General features: G+C 58.0%; 1 protein-coding gene across 1 annotated transcript; it reads right to left on the bottom strand.

Moving 5' to 3' along the window:
* Positions 1-11,562: 11,562 nt before the first annotated feature.
* On the bottom strand, positions 11,563-16,138 carry HRH2 (histamine receptor H2). Its single transcript, XM_075164848.1, has 2 exons — positions 15,036-16,138; positions 11,563-11,575 (listed from the first exon to the last, which is right to left on the bottom strand). The coding sequence occupies exons 1-2, from the start codon at positions 16,136-16,138 to the stop codon at positions 11,563-11,565; spliced, it is 1,116 nt and encodes a 371-aa protein (XP_075020949.1).
* Between the last annotated feature and the right edge of the window lie 2,820 nt (positions 16,139-18,958).

Genomic DNA, 18,958 nt, shown 5'->3' with positions numbered 1-18,958 from the left:
TGATGTGGCATGGGCTGACATGGGGCAGTGTCACCTTGGTCATGGGGGACCCGGTAGGTGCAGCAGGACCAGGACCCCCTCCCTGCAGGACACGGTGCTGAGCTTCCCCCTGTGCCCCAGCACTGCAGCGGGGGGTCTGGGCTGGACACCCCTCTTCTGCCATGCTCCCCAGAAATGAGCCCATGGCAGCGGGGAGCTCGGGAAGTGCTGGGGTCATCCCTCTCCTGGGGACTAGAGCTGGCCAGGGAGGTCTTGCAGCCCCGGGAGAGGATGGAAAACACCCGGGGTCTGGCTGCTCCCCGAGGTGCCTGCTGGCACCCCTGCAGCTGCAGGGTGAGGAACGCTCCATGCCTTTCCCCAGGCTTTCCGGGGCCAGCAGCCGCAATCGTCTCAGGTTTGACCACTGGCCTCTTTCTCCCCTCCCCTCCCATCACTGAGAACGTGGGATTCCTCTTTCTGCACTTCGATCTCTCCAATTTTTAGCTCTTTCTGGCTGCTTTATAGGCACTAATCCCTCTGCAGGCATCGGGGAGAATCCACCTACACTCCATGCAGCAATCACTTAAGTCTTATTGTCTAAACAAAATCTCAAACACAAAATCCCTAATCCTTAATGGTGGAAACCTCCAATACCTGTTCCCCCGTGTCCTGCCCGACGGAGGCTGGAAGAGGAGGAAGGTCACTGCCGTGTTTGCTCCCATCCTCAACCTCAGCCTGGATTAAACATCCATGCACGCTTTTAACCTTGGGTTTTTCCTTTCTTCCCAGCGGTCCACGCCAGCAAGCCACCTCCCTCCCCGCTCCGGTGCATTTGTTCAGCTTAGGGGATCAAACTGGGTGACATTTGGAGTTGGGATATTTAAAATGCAAATCTCCCCTTGATAGATAAGTGGAATTTGCTCTCTTTTATGAAGGGAACCTCCGGGGACAGCTGAGCTCCGTGGCCGGCCAGCTCTGAATGAGAAATCCAGCTGGAGGGGGAGGAATAACTGCCTTCCCCCCATCCCAGCACTTCTGGGCAAACACTTGTGCGATAACCATCCTCATCACCATGAAGGGACCCAAATTTCCCCTAAACAGAGCAGAGAGGTAAGAGCTGCTGGGCCGGCAGGGAAACCTGCGGTATTTCTGGGGAGGGAGAAATCTCGGTGGCCGCTGGTGTAATCCCAGAATTGATGTTTTCTTCCTCTGCGCCCGGGGTGCTGCTGATGTATCATTGTCTCTCCCTCCCAGCTCAGAAATTAAAGCTTTCGCCACTTTTCTTGCTGCAGAGGAACAAATGTGTGTCTGAGAGAGAGATTTACACTGTGCTTTCCCTTTTGGAAATGGAGCGTGATTTTCCAGTGACTGCAGATGCTGGGCCTGTCCTGACGCATTGAGATGGGCTGTCGGGGGGGAGGAAGGAGCCCCCCACCTGCCCCCCTTCCCGGCCTCCCGCAGCAAACTGGGGGGGTTTACACCCCAAAGGGTTTGGCTGAGAGAAGGCTGCGGTCCTGCGTTGCCCCGTCTCCACTCCCGTAGGTGCCCACCCTTGTGTCCCCCCCTTGCTCCCCCCATCTGGGGGTGCAGGCTCCAGGCTGGGCTGATTCACCTCCTGGCGTGGCTGTGCTTGAAATCTGCTAAACCCCCCCCACGAAGGGAGGAGAACCAGAGCATCTTTAGGGAAAAACACTCAATTTGCTGCCAACCCCATCCAGGATGCGACTGCAGACACCAGACTGCAGCTGGTTTAGGGGATGGGGGGGCTCGGGGGGGTCAGGGGATGCGTAAACTGCGACAGGGCTGGGATGGAGAGGAGCAGCACTGGGTGGGAAAACCCTGGGAGGGCTGGGGGGGGTCCACCAGCCCTGGAGCCATGCACAGGCAGCAGCTCCTTCCCTGCCTGCAGCTGACCTGCCTGCCCCCGGCCCCCCCCTCACCCAGCAACAGTTTAACCAAACGGGAAAATAATAAAGCAGAAAAAGTTCAGCCGGCTCTTTGAGCTGGTCCTGGGCTCCTGCAGCGGTGTCAGAGGGTAGGCTGGGGGCTTCCCACAAACCACGATGTGCCGAGGAATATCTGGAGCCTCACAAATATACTCTAGGAATGGAGGAAAAGGGATTTGAATTTCAACTTTGATGCATAATGTGCTTTCTCTAAAAAACCAGCCTTCTTGGCAGGGACCAGACAACTTCCCACTAAATCTCCTGGAGGAGTGTGTTGCCAGTTGCAGAGATAAAACCTCAATGAAACACAATTAGCTTCCACTTGGATTAGCCAAACTCGCCTCTTTCCTCCCACCCAGCCACCCCGGCCCGGCAGCGGGATGGGGACCCCTCGGTGCCAACCCCTTGTGTCCCCAAATCCCGCCGGGAGTGGGACGGCGGCTCTGCCCTGGGGGGAGGATAACCTTCTCTTCACGATTAAGGGGAACTGATGTGTGATGAATGCACGGAAGCCGGAGCACTGCAGGGCAGCCCCTGCCATCTCACCGAGGACAGCGGCTCATCACGGCTGGTTTGCTGCGGTTCTCTGCCGTTTGGAGGCTGGTGGGGAGCCTGGGGCAGGGTCCCCGTATTATACCCCATGGTCCAGCCAGCTCGGGGTCAGGGCACCACTGTCTCCTTTCCCTGCTCAGTCCCAAAGCGGGGAGAAGGGGACAGAGGGGACCTACTGGCGGTGAAGGTTGCCGAGAGATTTTTTCGTTAGGCAGGAATATCTTGAATATTGATTTTTCATAAGTCGGGATGTTTTCTGGGCTTGGAGTTTTTAGTCTTAAGCATCACTCATGGTGGGGATGTCTCACCTCTGTTTGGCCTGACTCCCCGAGTATCACCCTGAGCCCAGATACGTGTCAGCCTTGCTTGTGCCCTGGGCGCCTTTTCGGAGCAGGCTCCCACCTCCAGGCTGGGTCGCAGTGTCCCGGAGCCAGGCTGACAGGGAGAGAACACAGAGGAGGTGGGAGAAATGCCTCGGAGCCATCCCGGAGAGGGGAGCACTCCCCCGGCCCCGCAGCATCCACCCCGCCGGGGAGCAGCTGCTGGAAGGACCAAAAGATGCTGGCAGGGCTCTGAGGGGAAATTGGCCCGTTAATTAAGAGCTTAATTACCCAATAACGAACAGTGGACTTAGCTCAACCTTGAAGCAGGCCAAGCGAGTGAAGCGCCCTCGGGGAGGGATGGGGAAGGTGAGCTGAGGGCATGCTTTGCCTTCTGCAGTATTTGCAAATATCTGCAAGATCTATACATGGAGAGAACAAAAACCCACAGCCCCCTTGGTACCTCTCCCTGCTCTTCCCAAGGTGACCCCTTGTGCCCTCACTGCCGTCCCCCATGTCAGTCCCATCATCCTGCTCAGGGGTGCTGGCACCCGTCTCCTGCCCAGGGAAAGGGGCTATGGCCCCGCTGCCGCACTTGGGGGGTTACGGGGTGCCCGGCTCTCCCGCAGAACAGGACGGTTGCACGTCTCAGCCTGGGGAATGAGGAAGAATGACCCAAATGGAGCCCGGAGTCGGTGCAGCCCAGGGACGTGGTGCCAGCGGGAGGACACAGGATGGGGACCATTTGTCCCTCTGGCAATACGACCTACCCCGGGGAAGGGGTGGCCTGTGGGGTGGGCATTTCTGCTGGCGGAGGAGGGAGGGGAGTTTGTGAGCTGGAAAGGGAGAAGGATTTCTTTGGCTTGGCGCTTTTTGCTGCAGAAAGGCAGTTTTCAGCTCCAAGGGTAAGGGAAATGAAACAGAAAAATGCCTCCCATTAAGCAAAAGGGATGGGGAGCCCTGCGTAATAGTGCTGTCTGCAGGGGCTTCTCTCTCCGTATTTGCATCCAGCGTGGCCTCATGCCAGTGCCCGGAGGGAGCCGTGCTACGGCGAGATGCACCACGTACTGCTGCAGGAGATGGGGGCCCGCGGGGATGAGCTCCGTGCCCCGCAGCTCTAGGGGGGGGACAGCTGCATCCGTCACCCACCCCATGGATGATGGGCAGTGCCCGGGGAGAGGGCGGGCAGACGCCTTCCACGCAGATCCCTGTGAGCTCCTGGGGAGGTCCCACGGGAGGACTGGGATCCCCATGACATGGGCTGAGTCAGGGGCATAAGGAGCCCCTGGAGGGGGTTCAGTCAAAGCCCGTGGTCAGCCCTGAGGGTCTCCTGACCATGGGGACATGGGCAGTGCCAGAGTGTCCTCTTGCCCTGCCTGCATCTGCATGGCCCCATGAACAGCCCCCAGCAGAGACCCTGACCCCAGCAGGGACCCCGAGCCCACGCAGGTACCCCGCGCCCAGGCAGGGCACGGGTGTGGGTGTTCATCAGTGGATGCTCTTTCCTCCCCCTTTGCTGTTAATTTTTTTAAAAGCCCAAGTACATGCGACGGGTGTGTGGAAGGAAGAGCAACATTTGCTCTGGAGCTTTCCCGAGTAATTCATCCTCTGAGAAATTAATTATCAGCGCTGGCGCTGCGTTTAATCAGCGTGAGTCCCCGCATGCCTGGGGTTGGAGGGCATTGCTGCCTCTGCCTCCAGCGGCTCTGGGTTCCTGCTGGCGGGGAGCAGATCTGCTGCTGTCGCTGGAATGGGAGCTGGAAGCAGGGAGAGCAGATCAGGCCTGGAGCATGTGGTCCCGGCAGCTGTGCAAACACCACCGGGGCGGCAGCACCCTGCCAGCCCTGCCCGAGGTGGGTGGCTGGGCTGTGACAGGGCAGCCCCAGTGCCAAGAGTGGCCCAGACGCCTGCGGGGGGGAGTCCCCAGGGTGCCCATCGAGCTGGGAGCAGGACTATAGCCCGGGAGATGGTAGCCTGTGACCCATCCTGCACTGAGGACAGCAAACCCACACGGGCAGCGTGCACACGCGTGTGTGTGGGTGTGGGTGGCACAGCGGGAAGGCGGCTGTTGCAGCGTGTGTTTGCTGGGGGGGACACGAGGGCATCTGTTCTGGCAGAGCTGCCTCTGGCATCCGCCTCCCTGACAAATGATGTTTGGTTTGGTGGTAGAGCCTTAATGAAAGGGGCGAGGGGAGCGCCTGCCTGGAGGACGCAGTAGGGGAGAAAGGAGAAGAAGAGGACAAAAGGACACTGGACACAGCCCTTGGCGATGGCCAGATGGCTCCTTGGCAGGACCTGCTTCTTACCGCCTGGCCAGGGGCACCCAGCTCTCCACAGCCAGCCCTGCACGACGGGGTCTCGTGTCACCAGGAGAAGGTGCGTTGCTGGTGGGGGGCAGGGTCTGGGGGTCCCCTTCAGCCTGTTTTCAGGGCGTGAGAAAGTGCTGGCTGGTGTGCGGGGTCAGGCTGGTGCTGGGTGGGTGTTGTGGGGCTGTGCAACCCCCAAGCCGGAGGGCAGCAAGCTGGAGGTGCCCCTGGCTGCCACCGCCCCAGGCTGCGGGTCTTGGGCTGCCTGGGATGATGCTCTCCCAAGGAGGACCAGGACGTTGGGTGTCCGTGGCTGGACAGACAGACACGTCCCTGTTATGCAGCACCGGCAGCTCCAGGTGCAGCAGTGCCACCCCAGTGCCTGGGGAACACTGAAGCCCTGGGGCCAGCAGGACCTCCGCTAAGGGTGGATTTTGAGGGGTGATGGGGGGTTTGGGGGACCTCTGGGACTGCTGCCCTGGGGGAGCTGGAGGTCCATTGATTTGGGGACATGTTTCTGTCATACTTGTGCCCTCTAGTGGCTTTGTCCCCTCTCCAGTCCCATGGCCACCATCCCAGTGCTGCGACCATGCTTCTGGCCCCATGGCCACCATCCCTCGGTGGCCAGGATCAGCCTGGCCCTGTGCCTCCGACACTACCAGGCTTGGCCTTCATGGGCGGTAGGGAAATGCCAGGCGAGAAGGTCTTGGGTCAGGCCAGGAGGGCACCTTGGAACCACATGATGCCGTCCCCATGGTCATCTCCTTCAGGCTGGAAGTGCTTCTCCTTGGTTTCAAGATGGTTTGGCATGGAAATATAATTTTTAGATCTGGGGGGAGGCAATGGATCCTGAAGCCTTTCCAGAGGCTTGAATCCCCAGCCAAAACTGTTGGGTCCGTGACCCCAAAATGCATTTTATTCCTGAAAATCAAATATTGAGATTTCTAACACAAAGTTTCTCATTTTTTGACTGCTTGGGACTGTTCGCTACCTTTCTGTCTCCTCTGTGTTGAATCACATGACAGCCTGAAAAAACCCCAACACCTTTTTTTCTCATTCTACTGATGTTTCCCTTTTATCTAAAAGAAATAAAACGCTCTTTTGCCTCCAGCCCACGGCAGCCACCGCTTCTCAGCTGCGCTCCTCGGGCAGGGGACGCCCGGACGCCCTGCGGCTGCTCCTGCCTCCCGCGTGCGTCTCCCCTTGCCTGCGTCTCCTCTCTGCATGTTTTTGGACCCTACCCTGAGCTGCAGCAAGGACGGGAAATGTGGTTTGGTGGGAGAAGCTCAGCCAGGCGCCACGGGTCCCTGGGGGGGCTGGTGGAGCAGGGTGAGGATGGGGGCCCGTATATCAGGGCAGTGTGAGCTCCCGTGTCCCCCGCAGGGACAGGGGGATGGGGGTGTCCCCGTGCACTTGGCAGCCGTCCCTGTCTGCGCTCCCACTGCTAGCAGGGGGTTATTTCCTATCTGAGAAAACAGATGTTGGTTGGGAGCTTCCTAAGCGGTTTCTCTTCCCTCCTAGAATTGCCGCTTGGAGAGAGAATTAAATTCTCTTTTGTTGTCGGTTTATGGGAGAACAAAACCAAATGTCACCAGGAGAAGTTCCTGCTGTTGCATTCCCGGGGCTGGCACCGCTGCCCCAGGACTGGGATTAGCCCATCACCGAGAAAGCTGCCGTGGTGGATGGTCCCCAGGGAGATCACATAGATGATCGATGCTGGGGTTAGCATGTACGATGGCTGTGGTGACAGCAGTGACCTGGAGCAGCAGCTTCACCCTGCCTGTGCTTGTTCTGTGCTAACCCACCCTCACAGCCTCCGGACCGGTCCATGCACCGAGCGGTGTCAGGCCTCTGCCAACCCGGTGAGGGGCTCAGGGCAGCAGAGCTGCAGACAGCAACTGCCACAGATGTTCTGCATTTTGGATTTCTCCCCCTTCCAGCCTCGTTAGTATTGAAATTAAAAGCAAGTGTTTGTGAATTGGTAGCTGTTCTCCAAGACCCTAATTAGCAAATCTCTTCATCCCCCGGGGCTGCAATCTAATAATCAAAAAAACCCCAACACCCAAACAAGCCCCAAACCTTGTTTGATGGATTGGGAGTGCTACTGGAACAGTCGGAAGTGGCTCTTCCTGCTTAGTATGGTAATTAAACACTTCAATTGCAATTATTTTTGCAATTAGATAAAAGTCTCTAATTGTTACCATAGGTGGCAGAGGTTTGGGTGTGTGTTTGCCAGTTCTTCCTCCCCGAGCTGGAGTGAAGCGTGGATGCTACAGGCGATTCGAGGCCCGCTCCTGTCTGGTTGGTTTGGAGAAGACGAGTCCTCTGTGCGCTCGGCTGCGGGGCTCCTTTCCTGCCTCTTTGCAAAGGAAGGTGCTGATGAGGTAACGTCTCCTTCTGCTGTGCGATGCTCATCCCCGGGGGCCCGTAGCTGCCTGTCCCCAGGCCATGCGAGGTAGGACCAGGGAGGGGACGCTGCCTGCCAGGGTGTCACCTCGCTGCAGGTCTCTCCCTGGCCACTGGTGCTTTGGTGGGGCTCAGCGCTGCCTGGGTTGGGTGCTGTGGGGCACCGGGGCTGCAACCCACCCCCGCCAGCCCTCTGTGCTCTCTGGAAGCCATTTGCAATTTGCAATCACTAATTACTAGTAGAAGGGCCAAATCCACAGAGGTGCAAGTGGTAGGTGCTGAAACTAAACACTGTGGTTGCTCTGGGGGTGGTGGGGGATTGGGGAGCTGAGCGGGGTCCGGTGTGCCAGGTTGGAGGGGAGCCCTGCCCGAGCCGTGGGTGTTTCGGGGCACCCGGCCCGGTGTGTTTGTGGGTGAAGCCCCGCGGCGGGGCCGGCAGCAAGGGGGGCAGGAGCGCAGGTCCCCGGCAGCAAGCAAGGGTTGCGCTCGCGCGGCGGCGGGGACGCGGGACACAGGGCGGCAGCACCACTCCAGGTCCCTGGTCCCCCCGGTCCTGACACTCACTAAGCGGGTGTCAGGCACCCCGGCCTGGCACCCCCACCCACCGGAAGACCCCCGAAGCTTAGGACAGGAGTGTCCCAGAGCAGCTGCAGGGGCACCCGAGACCAAGCTCTGTCCTCGCCCATTCTCCTTCCCAGGGCAGAGCTCGGCACACACGAAACCAGCTGGCCTGGGGGCCCAGCACCCTCCCTTCATGGGGGGATCCTGCAAACAGGGGTCTGCCTGTCCCCTGCTGTGCCCTCGGGATGCTGTGGGGTGCAGAACGAGCACACTGTGCCCAGGGGTGATGTGGGTCAGGCTTATTCCAGGAGGAAAACTCTTGCCCCACAGCACAGCAAGGAATCCTTGTCTGTTCCTGTCCTACTTGGTCCTCGCTGCCTGCTGCCCCCTTCTTCCCACCAGCTCAGGCACCTGGGGGGGATCGTCTAGCTGGTCCCACAGAGCAAGGTGCTCTCTGCGGGGGGTGCCAGCCCTGCCCGGGGCGGCTGCAACCCATGTCCTGGGGGCTTGTGCTGTGTGTGTCCAGGCTTTGTCCCAGCAGAGGGATGGGGATGGGACAGCAGGGTATAGGGGGACAGGGGGGCTCTTCCCAGGACAGAGCACACCCAAATAAGTCAACCATCTCATTTTCCTTCTGTGTTAAATAGATTTTTATACCATCGATGACTTCTGCACAGGCTCAGTGCAGAAACATCCTGCAGCAGTCTTAGTGTTGAGCTGTTGGGGAGGGCAGAACCTGGGGACAAATCCTGGCTGCTTAGTGTCTTCCCACGGCCCAGCAGGCTCCAGGGCCTCTCTCCTTCTTGCAGTGGGGCTGGGACAGGGGGTGTGAAGCAGAGAGAGCAGGTATAGCCCTGATCATGCCAAAACGTCCCCAATGTGGGAGGCAGGCTTGGCCCAGCATGGATGCTGCAGGACTGGGCGTCCTGTGCACGGACATCCGGCGCTCGTGGCTGCCGACACCCGCCGTGCCTAGCCCTCCTGCCGCATCGCCCACCCCTCTGCCGGGACCCCTGCCCCCTCCGAGGGGCGGATACAGCCCTTGGGCAGGGCAGTGCCGGTGCTCCTCTTTTCCATCCTAGGCTGGTCTGTCTGGCACCAAGACCTTGACCGCAGCCCCTTTCCCCCCCGCCCTGTCCCCTCTCAGCCTGACCCACTGCCCTGGGCCTGGGGAGGGCACCCCCATCCCAGCCCTGCTGGGGGCACACGCTGGCTCCCGACCCAGCTCCTCGGGCACCACTGCCTGCCAGTGCGGGGCTCGACGCTGGAGGTGTCACGGCCCTGAAGGGGCAGGGGAGAGGCTCTTCTGCAGCTCCTCCGAGGGCTCTTCAAACACACCACCCTCCTGGGAAGAAACTTGGGCAGGCAAAGGCCCCTCCAGCAGTGTCTGGGGATGAAGCAAATGCTGCGTGCCAGAGCAGGGATCCTGCAGGGGAACAGAGAGGGGATTCAATGGCTTTGCAGGGTGCAGGTGGGTCCCTTTCCCCCCTTTCATGCTCCCCAGCATAAGGGATGCTGTATTAAGCATGTGCTGTGCCTGGGAGGGACCATGGTGTGATGCTGTGAGATGCTCTCAGCAGAGCACGGCTATATGCTGAGTGCTGACATCTGGGCAGAGCTGAGCAGGCTCACGTCACCCCAGGACCCGTCATCTGACGTCCCTCTGAGTAACACCGCTTTGCTCTGTGGCTTTCTCTGCCTGCTCTTTCCATCCGCTTGGGCCAGCCGGCAGCGGCGGGGTTGTCGCCTCTGCAAATAGCTCGATAACAGTAGGTGTCCTGGGATTGGCAGTGCTCTGCTCCTGGGTGCTCCTTCTCCCGTGGCCCCTCTCCCCACTGCTGCAAGTGGGTCAGGGAGTCTTTTGGGTGGGTGCCCTGCATGAGGTGACATTTCCTGTCCCCACCCCCATGGTGCAGAGAGGAAACCTGTGGCCACACGAGGACCTCAGATCTCCTGCAAATCTCTCCCCCAGACCTACTTTGCTTCATTCTGCTGATTAGATTAGCAGTCTCTCAGGGGGTGGCTGGTATTTTGCCTTTACCTCATGGAAACTAAATGCATTTTGGAAGATACGAAGCACAGAGAGGGAAAGCATGAAGCAGAAGAGCTGGAACTGGCATCCCCTCCGTCCCTGCTGTCGGGCAACGACAGCAGCAGGGATGACTCTGCTCTGTGTCTGCACTGCCGGGGGGGTGAGCACCGTGTCTGCCCCGGGGAGGCTCACTGTGAGCTGTTGTGCCCTCCAGGCTGGGGGTTTCATGCTGCTGTCTCCCGTGGGGCAGCGCTGGGGCCGTGGCAATGCCATTCCGGGGAGCAGCCTCTGCACTGCGACGTCCCTGCTGAGTGATGCTTATGCCTTGTATGTCGCATCGAGGGACTTGCAGTGCAGCAGGGCCTGCCGGGGTTATGGGGACCTCGCTGCCTTGTCCTGCTCCTGCCACCTTGCTCTCCAAGCCTCTGGTTCTCCTTCTGCTGACGGGCAAAGCTTTTCCAGGGTCATTCATGGAGATTCCCTCTGAGAGGTGCAGGCTGATGCTGTGCCCCAGGATGGGGGGCCCTGTGCTCCCCTGCAGCAGCCCCAGCTCCCTCCCGGCTGCACACGCGGGCAGGCAGCATCGGCTCTCGCCATTGCCATGACCTTGGCGAAGGTTAGCAGTGCTCAGCGTGCAGCAGGGACGAGTGTACATAGCTTCCAGCATGTGGGTGACTGTATTTTCCCTGCCAGGGCACAGTCAACACGGGAGAGCCCAGGTTATCAGCATGCAGCGTTGAAGGGAAAGCATATGGAGGTCAAGGTGACCTTGCCTGGCTCTTCCCGAGAAGGGCTGCACAAAGTAGCTCTCTGGAGCTGAGAGGTATCCCCATGCATGGCAGGTATGTCCTCCAGCTCAGCACCGCTGGGAGAGAGCGGCAACGCCTGCTGCAGCATCAGCCCCTCACCCTGAGAGCCCTGCCAGCATCCCCGTGAAAGCTGCTGGCAATTTATGTGGAGCCGATGTAGGCTTGCATGAAAATGAAGCGTGCTGGAAATCCACGGTCTGAACGCAGCTGCCTCTGCAGCGTGTGGAGGGACAGGCAGGACACAGGCATCTTCCAGGGCGGTTGTGTAAGCCCACACCGCCAAGGCAGCCGGGGGGTGCACAGCTCTGTGCACCTCCCCTGGGCTTGGGGCTGGGTTTGGAGAGCAAATGATGCTGGAGAGAGAGGAGTGAGGATGCACCTCTGATGGTATCACCCTCTGCACCAAGAATCATTGGGATGGGATGGCTGGAGCAGGGAAAATGCAGTGGGTGCCACAGCAGGGAGAGCTGCCCCCTCCCCTCTGGTTTGCACTCAGCGACCCCAGCCCCGTACTCACCCTGCAGCCCTCGCCTCTGCCCTTGAGTTTCTCCCTGAGGAAAATTGAGTGTTGTCCTTTCAGCCTCACAGGACGTTGGAAGAGGGCAGGCAGCAGTTGAAGGCTGGGTCCCAGGGCAGCAGGCTGGCTGAGACTCACGGGAAAGCTCTGGAAAGGGTTAAATTGCACATGAAGACAGAAAGAGAGAGAAAAAGAAGAGATCAGTTGGTCAGTGCCAGCCTGGTTGAGCTCGGCTTTGCTCTGTGGAGCACCAGGTACTGGTGTCTTCCCCCCAAGGCCGGCAGCCGGGGCAGGCAGGCTGGGGGAGGCATGTGGTGACTGGGACAGTGATCCTTTCCAGTTCCAGTGATCCAGGAACTGGCTTCTCTCTGCCTATGTATTGGGGTCTTGCCCCTGAGCACAACTGATGTGTGCAAGAGGGTGATCCAGAGCCGCTTGCTCAGCTCTGGCATTTTCTGCCTGATAGCTCCCCGTTAGTGCTGAGTGCTCCTTCTCTCAGGCTTTTAATCTCTCAGGACCTCAGGGACTGGTCTCACACCCTACAGCCATGCCCGGTGCTCGGCACGCTCCTCTTCAGAGCCCTGTCCCACTGCAGTGAAGCAGGTTCCTGAGGTCCATCAGGTGTTGTGCATAGAAGTAGTGCTTTCCTTTTGTGTGAAGGGAATTGCCTTGCCTCTTTGGTGCCTGGTGAGGGGGTAGAAGCGTCTGTCTTCCCTTCCATCCCAGCCCTTTAACGGTTGCAGTGCTCCTGTGGCCTTTTGATTTCCAAAGCAGCCATGACTGACTCCCTACCCCTACTCCTGACACCCCTGAGATTGGCTGCAGTTCTCCAGTATTCCCACTATTGTTTGCTGGTCTTTTCTCTATGCCTCATAACAGGAAAGAACATTGTTATTAAGAGCAACAGTTCAAAATACTGCCAGTTGCGCTTTCCCCTGAATGACCCCATGGAGCTGCTCTGAGCTGAGCTCTTCTGAGCTCTGGTCCCTCTTATCTGGGGGGGTTATGAGTTTGGTCTTTTTCTGTTAATGTGGCTGGGACAGACGACTGGGAAGACTATGCAGAAGGGAACTGGGGAGAGCAACCAGCTCGGTTCATGCTTGGGGTGAAATTGGCTGCCAAGCTTGCCCACCTGCCTTGTGTGGTATTAGGTGATCCAGATCTGCCAACAGCAGATGTTTATGCACCTGACTGTGGAAAAAGGGGTTGGAAGGGGCCCCCACGCGATTCTCGGTGCATCATTTCTGTGCAAGTGAGCAGACTAAGAAAAGAAGTAGAGAAAGTAAAAGCAATAACTGATCACTCAGCGCTGAGCGACTCTTATCTGATTGCGAGCAGAAACCACAGCAGTGATGCTGCGTAGGATGGGAGAGAGTTCTCTGGATTTAGAAAGGTCAAAAAACATCCCCGTGCTTGAGTCTTCCTCTCTCGCTTCCCCACGGTTCCTGTGTCTCATGTATCTGCACTGTTGTGGCACCGGCTGCTGCTCGCCCTCTTCCCTCCAACCTCCTGCACCCTTGGGAGCAAACCCAGCTGGGAGACTCATTGGGGTTGATTCTAGCGGTGGGGGAACTTCACCCTGCAGAGGTGAGGAGTCTGGAGCCACGCGCCAGGTTCCTGCGCTGGGGCTTTTGCCACGTCCTGCTGGCACCGGGCACCCGCGCACTGAGTTTGGGGATGGAGGTCCCCTGGCTGCCACTGACCCCAGTGTGGGCTCTGGATGCAACTCCTGTAGCAGGATCAGGCCCTCCAGGGAACCGGGGGAAGGACCTTGACTACCCAGGAAAGCTGGGCAGGGGGAAAACCAGGAGGAGGCAGGCCCCAGTGACCCTGACCTCTGCCTGGAGAACTGGAACCCATTTTTCTTCCCCTTTTCTTTCGCTCTATCTCATTACACTCCCTTTGTGGTAAGGCAGCACTTTGAGAAGTCATTGACGTTTTTCTTCTTTCTCCCTCTCAGCTGCATAGGGAAGTCCCGCTGGCCCGTTCCCCTTGGCCAGCTCTCCCCAGCCGGCTGCAGGGCCCCAGTGCATGAGCTCCCAGTTTGCCCACTTTTGTGTGAGTAAACAGCACAGCTCTTTCTCTGTCTATGTATGTTTGCAGAAGCATGTCTGCAAACGCCAGGCCCATGCTCTCCATATGTTTTTATATACACCTGCAACTACGTTTACCAAGTGCTATACCTTTGCACTCTTTATTAGTTCCTCGGAAGCTGAAAAGGCAGCCCCAGGAGCTGTGATCTTGTATTTGCACTCATCCATCCCTCCGTGTCTCCTGGGGCAGACTCTGCAGCCCCAAGCTGCCCCTCTGCCTTGGGTAAAGTCACATCTGAGCCCCAGGGGAGGCATGATGCCAGCTGAGCCTTTTGGATGGCTCTGCCCTTTGGTTCACCTCTCTACGTTCTCCTTTCGGTGGCTTGAGACCGTGTTTCTGGGACAGGATCAAGGGCATGTGCTGCAGGAGAGCACGAGCGCGGCTTCTTTGCTGGCACGGTGGGAACGGGGAGTCAAAGGACTCCTTATCTATGGATGGAAAGTTTCTGGGCTGCTTATCAGGCACTGCCTAGAAGTTAGATTAAAGTCTTGGGAGCAGCAGTTTGCACTGCGGCAGACAGCACGCTCCTCCGTTCTCCTTATGCTCAGGTGGGTGAATGCCTCTTGGGTGGCCCAGCCCTGCGGGGACGTGGGTGCCCAGGGAGGGGACTGGTGCCACAGCCCCACACAGAGCTCATCCGCCTTGCACCCATCCTGCTCCCTGACTGCACCCGCGCCCCTCCAAAGGGCCTGACCCCTGTGACATGCTTGGGGTGACACTGAGGGAATTTTTGGCTCTAACTTTACAGGGGTATTTGTATTTCTAAAAACATTTGCCAGCCTAATTTTGGCTATTCTTGCTCCTTCCCAGAGATGGGAATGGAACTTGCTGTTGGCTGAATTCGCCGCTGATGCAAACTGACAGCCGAAATGCTGAGGGTGCGTGGCTCGGCCGGGAAGGAAAACTGCTGAGCCCTTCTGCGGGGAGCGGGGGACCCAGATCTTGGCTCTTGCAGGAGCTCGCAGCCTGACCGTGAGTGCCCCAATTCTGTGCCCCAGGGGAACACCCTGTTGCCCGCCCTGTGGTGGGTGGTCACCTTTCCTGAGCCCCCCGCAGCTCTGCTGCGTGCCCAGGCTTTGCTGGCTGCCCACCACTGGAGAGCGGGACATGGCCGGTTTTGGGGAACAGCTGCACCTAATGGCTGCACTCATTCTGTAAAGCAAATTCTAATGGCAAAACTGTCCCCATTACCCAGCAAAGCCAGGGATATTTTGTGCTCCCTGTGAACGGATGGCGATTGCAGAGGTGGCCAGCCACGTGGGAAGCTGGAGTAGCTGGACCTGTGCTGCCAGCATGGAGGGACACGACCTGGGTCCCTGCTGGTGGTGATGAATTTCTGAGTGGCTGCAAAGAGCAAGAGTTGCCTGGGCAAGGATCTCCTGCCTCATGGCTTAAAGTTGCTCAGCATTGGCTCGTTGCTTAAAAGTTCATGGACAAAGTGGGGTCCCCATCTCTGCCTTCCTCTCTGGGGATGGACCTACCATCAAAGCCCCACATGTAAGAAGGCTCTTACCTCTTAAGGGCTCCATCGGTCAGCAAGATCCCCTTCCCGTTCCTCATCTCCAGTTTCAGGGGTTTACCCTCCTGCCTGCCCTGGCCCTGCCCGCAGCTCCTGCCCCGGGACTGGGCCTTCTGGAGGGGAGGCAGGCGGGAGCTCCTGGGGCCCCCAGTCCTCCAGCAGTGCAGCAAGTGCTGGTACGCCACCCGGAAATCCCTGTTGAGCGTCCCGTAGAGGATGGGGTTCAGGGCTGAGTTGGCGTAGCCCAGCCAGAGCACAATGGACATGGGTGTGCCTTTCACCCTGCTGTCCCCCCACATCCCCCGGTACGTGAACACTGTGAAATAGGGGAACCAGCACACAATGAACGCTCCCAACACCACGGCCAGCGTCACGGTGGCTTTGTGCTCTTTCACCATGGGCGGCATGGGGGTGTTGCTGCTGCAGCACCACGTGTGGTTTATCCTCTTGGCTTGCTCCCTCGCTATCTTGAATATCCGGTAGTAGGTGATGCACATGATGACCAAAGGGATGTAGAAGGTGAGCAAGGCGTCCACTAGCCCATACATAGGGTTCACCTCCAGCGTGCACTCCTTGTTGCAGCTGGAGACTGTGTTTTGGACTGCTGTCCCGTTGGTGTTCCAGCCCAGGTGGATGGGTAGGAAGGAGACCATCAGTGAAACGGTCCAAATAACAACCAAACCCACAGCCACCCGGGAGGGTGTGACCAGCTGGCTATAGCGGAGTGGGGTGGTGACGGCAAAGTAGCGGTCCAGGCTGATCATGAAGAGGTTGAGAATGGAAGCTGTGCACAGCATGACGTCCAGGCTGGTGTAGATGTTGCACAAAGTGCTGCCGAAGGGCCAGTCTTTGGTGAGTTCATAGAAGGCAGAGAACGGCAGCACCAGGAGGCCCAGCAGCAGGTCAGTGATGGCCAAAGAGACGATGATGCAGTTTGTCAAACTGCGGAGTCGGCGGTCAAGGGTGACGGCCAGGCAGACGACGATGTTTCCACAGAGAGTGATCACGATGAGGATGGCGAGGCAGGACCCGACCAACAGCTGCAGGGGGAAGTCCATCCTTTTTTGAGAGCTTGTATGGTTGTAACATGGATCCATAGTGCAGTTGCTCTCACGGGCTCCAGAGGTACTCGGAGTGAACCTCTACCAAGCAGCCTTAGAGCCCTTTCCAAAGCGACCTTGGGCCTGCAGTGACCTTGGAGAACATTGCAGAGTCACTTCACGTGTTCAGCCTTGTATGCTAGGAATGACACGGTCTAGGGAAAGATGTGGCCCTGCGACTCGCTTGTGCCCGTTGGCCCCATCTGGGAGCTCAGTGCTGGAGCCGATCCCCTGCGGCAGCTGCTGGTGGCTCTCAACTGCTCCCTTTTCCTCTCCTGCCTTCTCCTTTCCTCTGAGTGACCATGGGGTCAAGTCCCGAGGGGTCTCATGCGCTCTGTACGTTTGGTTGGTGACAGCGGTCAACAGTGCTCCAGCAGGGACAGAGCTTTGCCATCTCCTGAGGATAACCTGCAAAGGAAGCACCACTCAGAGCTGCAGTGAGCAAAGGTCGTTTGAGCTGCCCCTCAAGCCCCTCCAGAAACGGGGTGTCTGCACCTCCCTGGATGCTCCAACCCACTTAAACCTGAATTAGAAAGTCCCTTGGCAGCCAGGCACACATGTCCTTGCCAGCCGGCTTCCCCCAGACCAGGGGTGCCCACGTAATGTAGGGATGCTGAGAGAAGGGCAGGGCTTTTAGAGACAGTGAGTTCCTACAGGCTTACGGTAAAAACGAGGACTGGGAGGATATGAGAAAAGAGTTTTCCTGAGAAAGCAGTGTGTTTTTCTTATGCAATCTAGCAAAATTAGTCACCACTACGTAATTTCTGAAGCTTGGCTGTGGCTGTAATTCTCATCAAACTTTCCTTTGTGCCTGCACTTGGCAGCAGCGCATGCCTTGTGTTGGTCCCTACCATCAGTAACCACAATGGTTCCTGCAGCCCGGAGAGGAAATCCTTGCTCTGCGCAGGGCCCAGGGAGGAAAGAAGAACCCATTTGTCAGTGGCGCAATGTCCTGGGGAGGAGGTGGCTGGAAAGGGCTCTCATAGCTTCACCAGTCCGGTTCCCAGCAGCTGAAGGGCAGCAGAGAGGTTTGTTTTTCAGGGAGATTTTGGATGGAGCTGCTCTTGCTATGGGACAGGGACACAGAGTGGAGAACCTCCCTTGCAGACTTTTACTTTTTATGACTATTTTCTGTCTGGATGTGAATAACAAAAAGCTGTATTTTGCAAGGGCAGAAACAACACAGCAAACCCCTTTAACCTCCAGAAGAGCTTTTAGCTGCTGATTATGGTGGTCTCCAGGACCACGCTGCTACTAGATTCAAAGGGGCCTCGGTTCCTGTGTGATTGCAAGCAACACTCACGTGGGGAAGGTGCCTAAAGGGAAACTGAGGCACTGCAGGGACGAGAGAGAGAGGGGACTGGGAGCAGGCTGAAGAGCCCAACTGCCTGTGCTGGGACCCCCGTGGAGCTGCCTGTGCCACAGCTGTGGTGTCCCCCCATGCACTTCCCAGGTGAGGTGATGGGTCTCCCCATCCTCCTCAACGTGCTGGTAGGTCCCCATGGGTGGTGCAGGACCCAGCTCCCCGGGCTCTCCGCAGCCCATGGAGCGGCAGTGAAGCCCTCCCTATGGTGCACAGGCTTGTGCAGGAAGGTAGAGCTGATTCTCCGCAGGGTGCAACAGGCACCTGAGATGGAGCAAACAGAAGAAACTCCAGGAAAGGAAAAGGTCCATCCTTGGCAGAGCACAGAGGTGAGATTTTAAAGTTAAACGTGCCCTGCAAGAACAAGATGACGATGTGGAGCAGACTGAAATACTCTTCAGATGATTTGTGTCTTTCATTCAAGGTTAAAGGCGTGGGGACCAAGGGAGAGGGTATACCGGGGAGACTGCATGAGTAAATAACCACTGATTGTCAGGAGCCGAACGGTGGAGAGGTGGGGACTGGTGAGATTAGAGATGATACCTGCAGCCCTGCTGCTTCTAAAGGAATTGAAAGTGAGTGACAAGTGATGAACCAGCCCGTGGGAAGCCTTGTGCTGAGCAGAGCAAACTCATTGCCAGACAGGGGGTCCTCTCAATTTGGGTGCTGGGATTAAGGCTGTCGGGAGAGGGATGCGATGCTTTCAGCCGTGGCGGCAGCGTATGGAGCAGTTCCTCACCTCCTGCTGCAGCGCAGGCTTTTGCCATGGAAAGCTCTTTGTTCATGCACAAAAGGAGCGTGGAACAAGCTGAGCGCTGCTTGCCCGCTGACGGCAATGACGAGAACAGGTTGTTCTCAGAGAAGGGTATTTCCAAGTGAAAGGGATGTTTTTTCATTGCTCCCAACATGTGGAAATGGCAGGATAAATTATAGGGGGAGTAGCACACTTAGAAAATGCTGTGGGTGGATCGCAGCCTCCTACGTGGCTGCTTCGCCACACATCAACAACCTGCTCCTGCCACCAGCTCTCGCAGCTCACGTGGGCTCTGCCGGTGGGTCCCAGCTCCGGGTGGGTCCCAACTCCGAGTGGGTCCCAGCTCTGGGCACCTGCTGCACTGGCAGACCTGGCTGGAAGTAGTTTTGTTTCTTACTGCTTTTTCTAATTAGCTCAGGGCAAGAAATGGGCACTTTTCCCCCTCCCCCCCTGCCTCAGGCAGGGAGTAGAAAGTATTTCCAAGTGAGATATGGAGCCACCGGGCTGAGCTGTGGAAGGAAAGAGCAGAGGTCCCCAAACGAAGGGGACAGAGGTGTCCCCATCCCTGAGGGGCGATGCAGAGGAGCCCAGGTAGAGCTGGGCTCTCGGTAGCTCTCAAGGCACGGGCACCCTCCCTGCACACGTGGGCTGCAGGGCTCGGCTGCCTGCACACCCTTGGGACTCTGTTCCTCCATGAGAC

The sequence above is a fragment of the Calonectris borealis genome, chromosome 15, assembly GCF_964195595.1.
Source record: "Calonectris borealis chromosome 15, bCalBor7.hap1.2, whole genome shotgun sequence".
In the NCBI taxonomy this organism is placed as follows: domain Eukaryota; kingdom Metazoa; phylum Chordata; class Aves; order Procellariiformes; family Procellariidae; genus Calonectris; species Calonectris borealis.
This window is presented reverse-complemented; position numbering and strand designations above follow the sequence as displayed.

Coding starts and splice junctions, on each gene's coding strand:
- HRH2 (XM_075164848.1), bottom strand. CDS start 16,138: ATGGATCCATGTTACAACCATACAAGCTCTCAAAAAAGGATGGACTTC.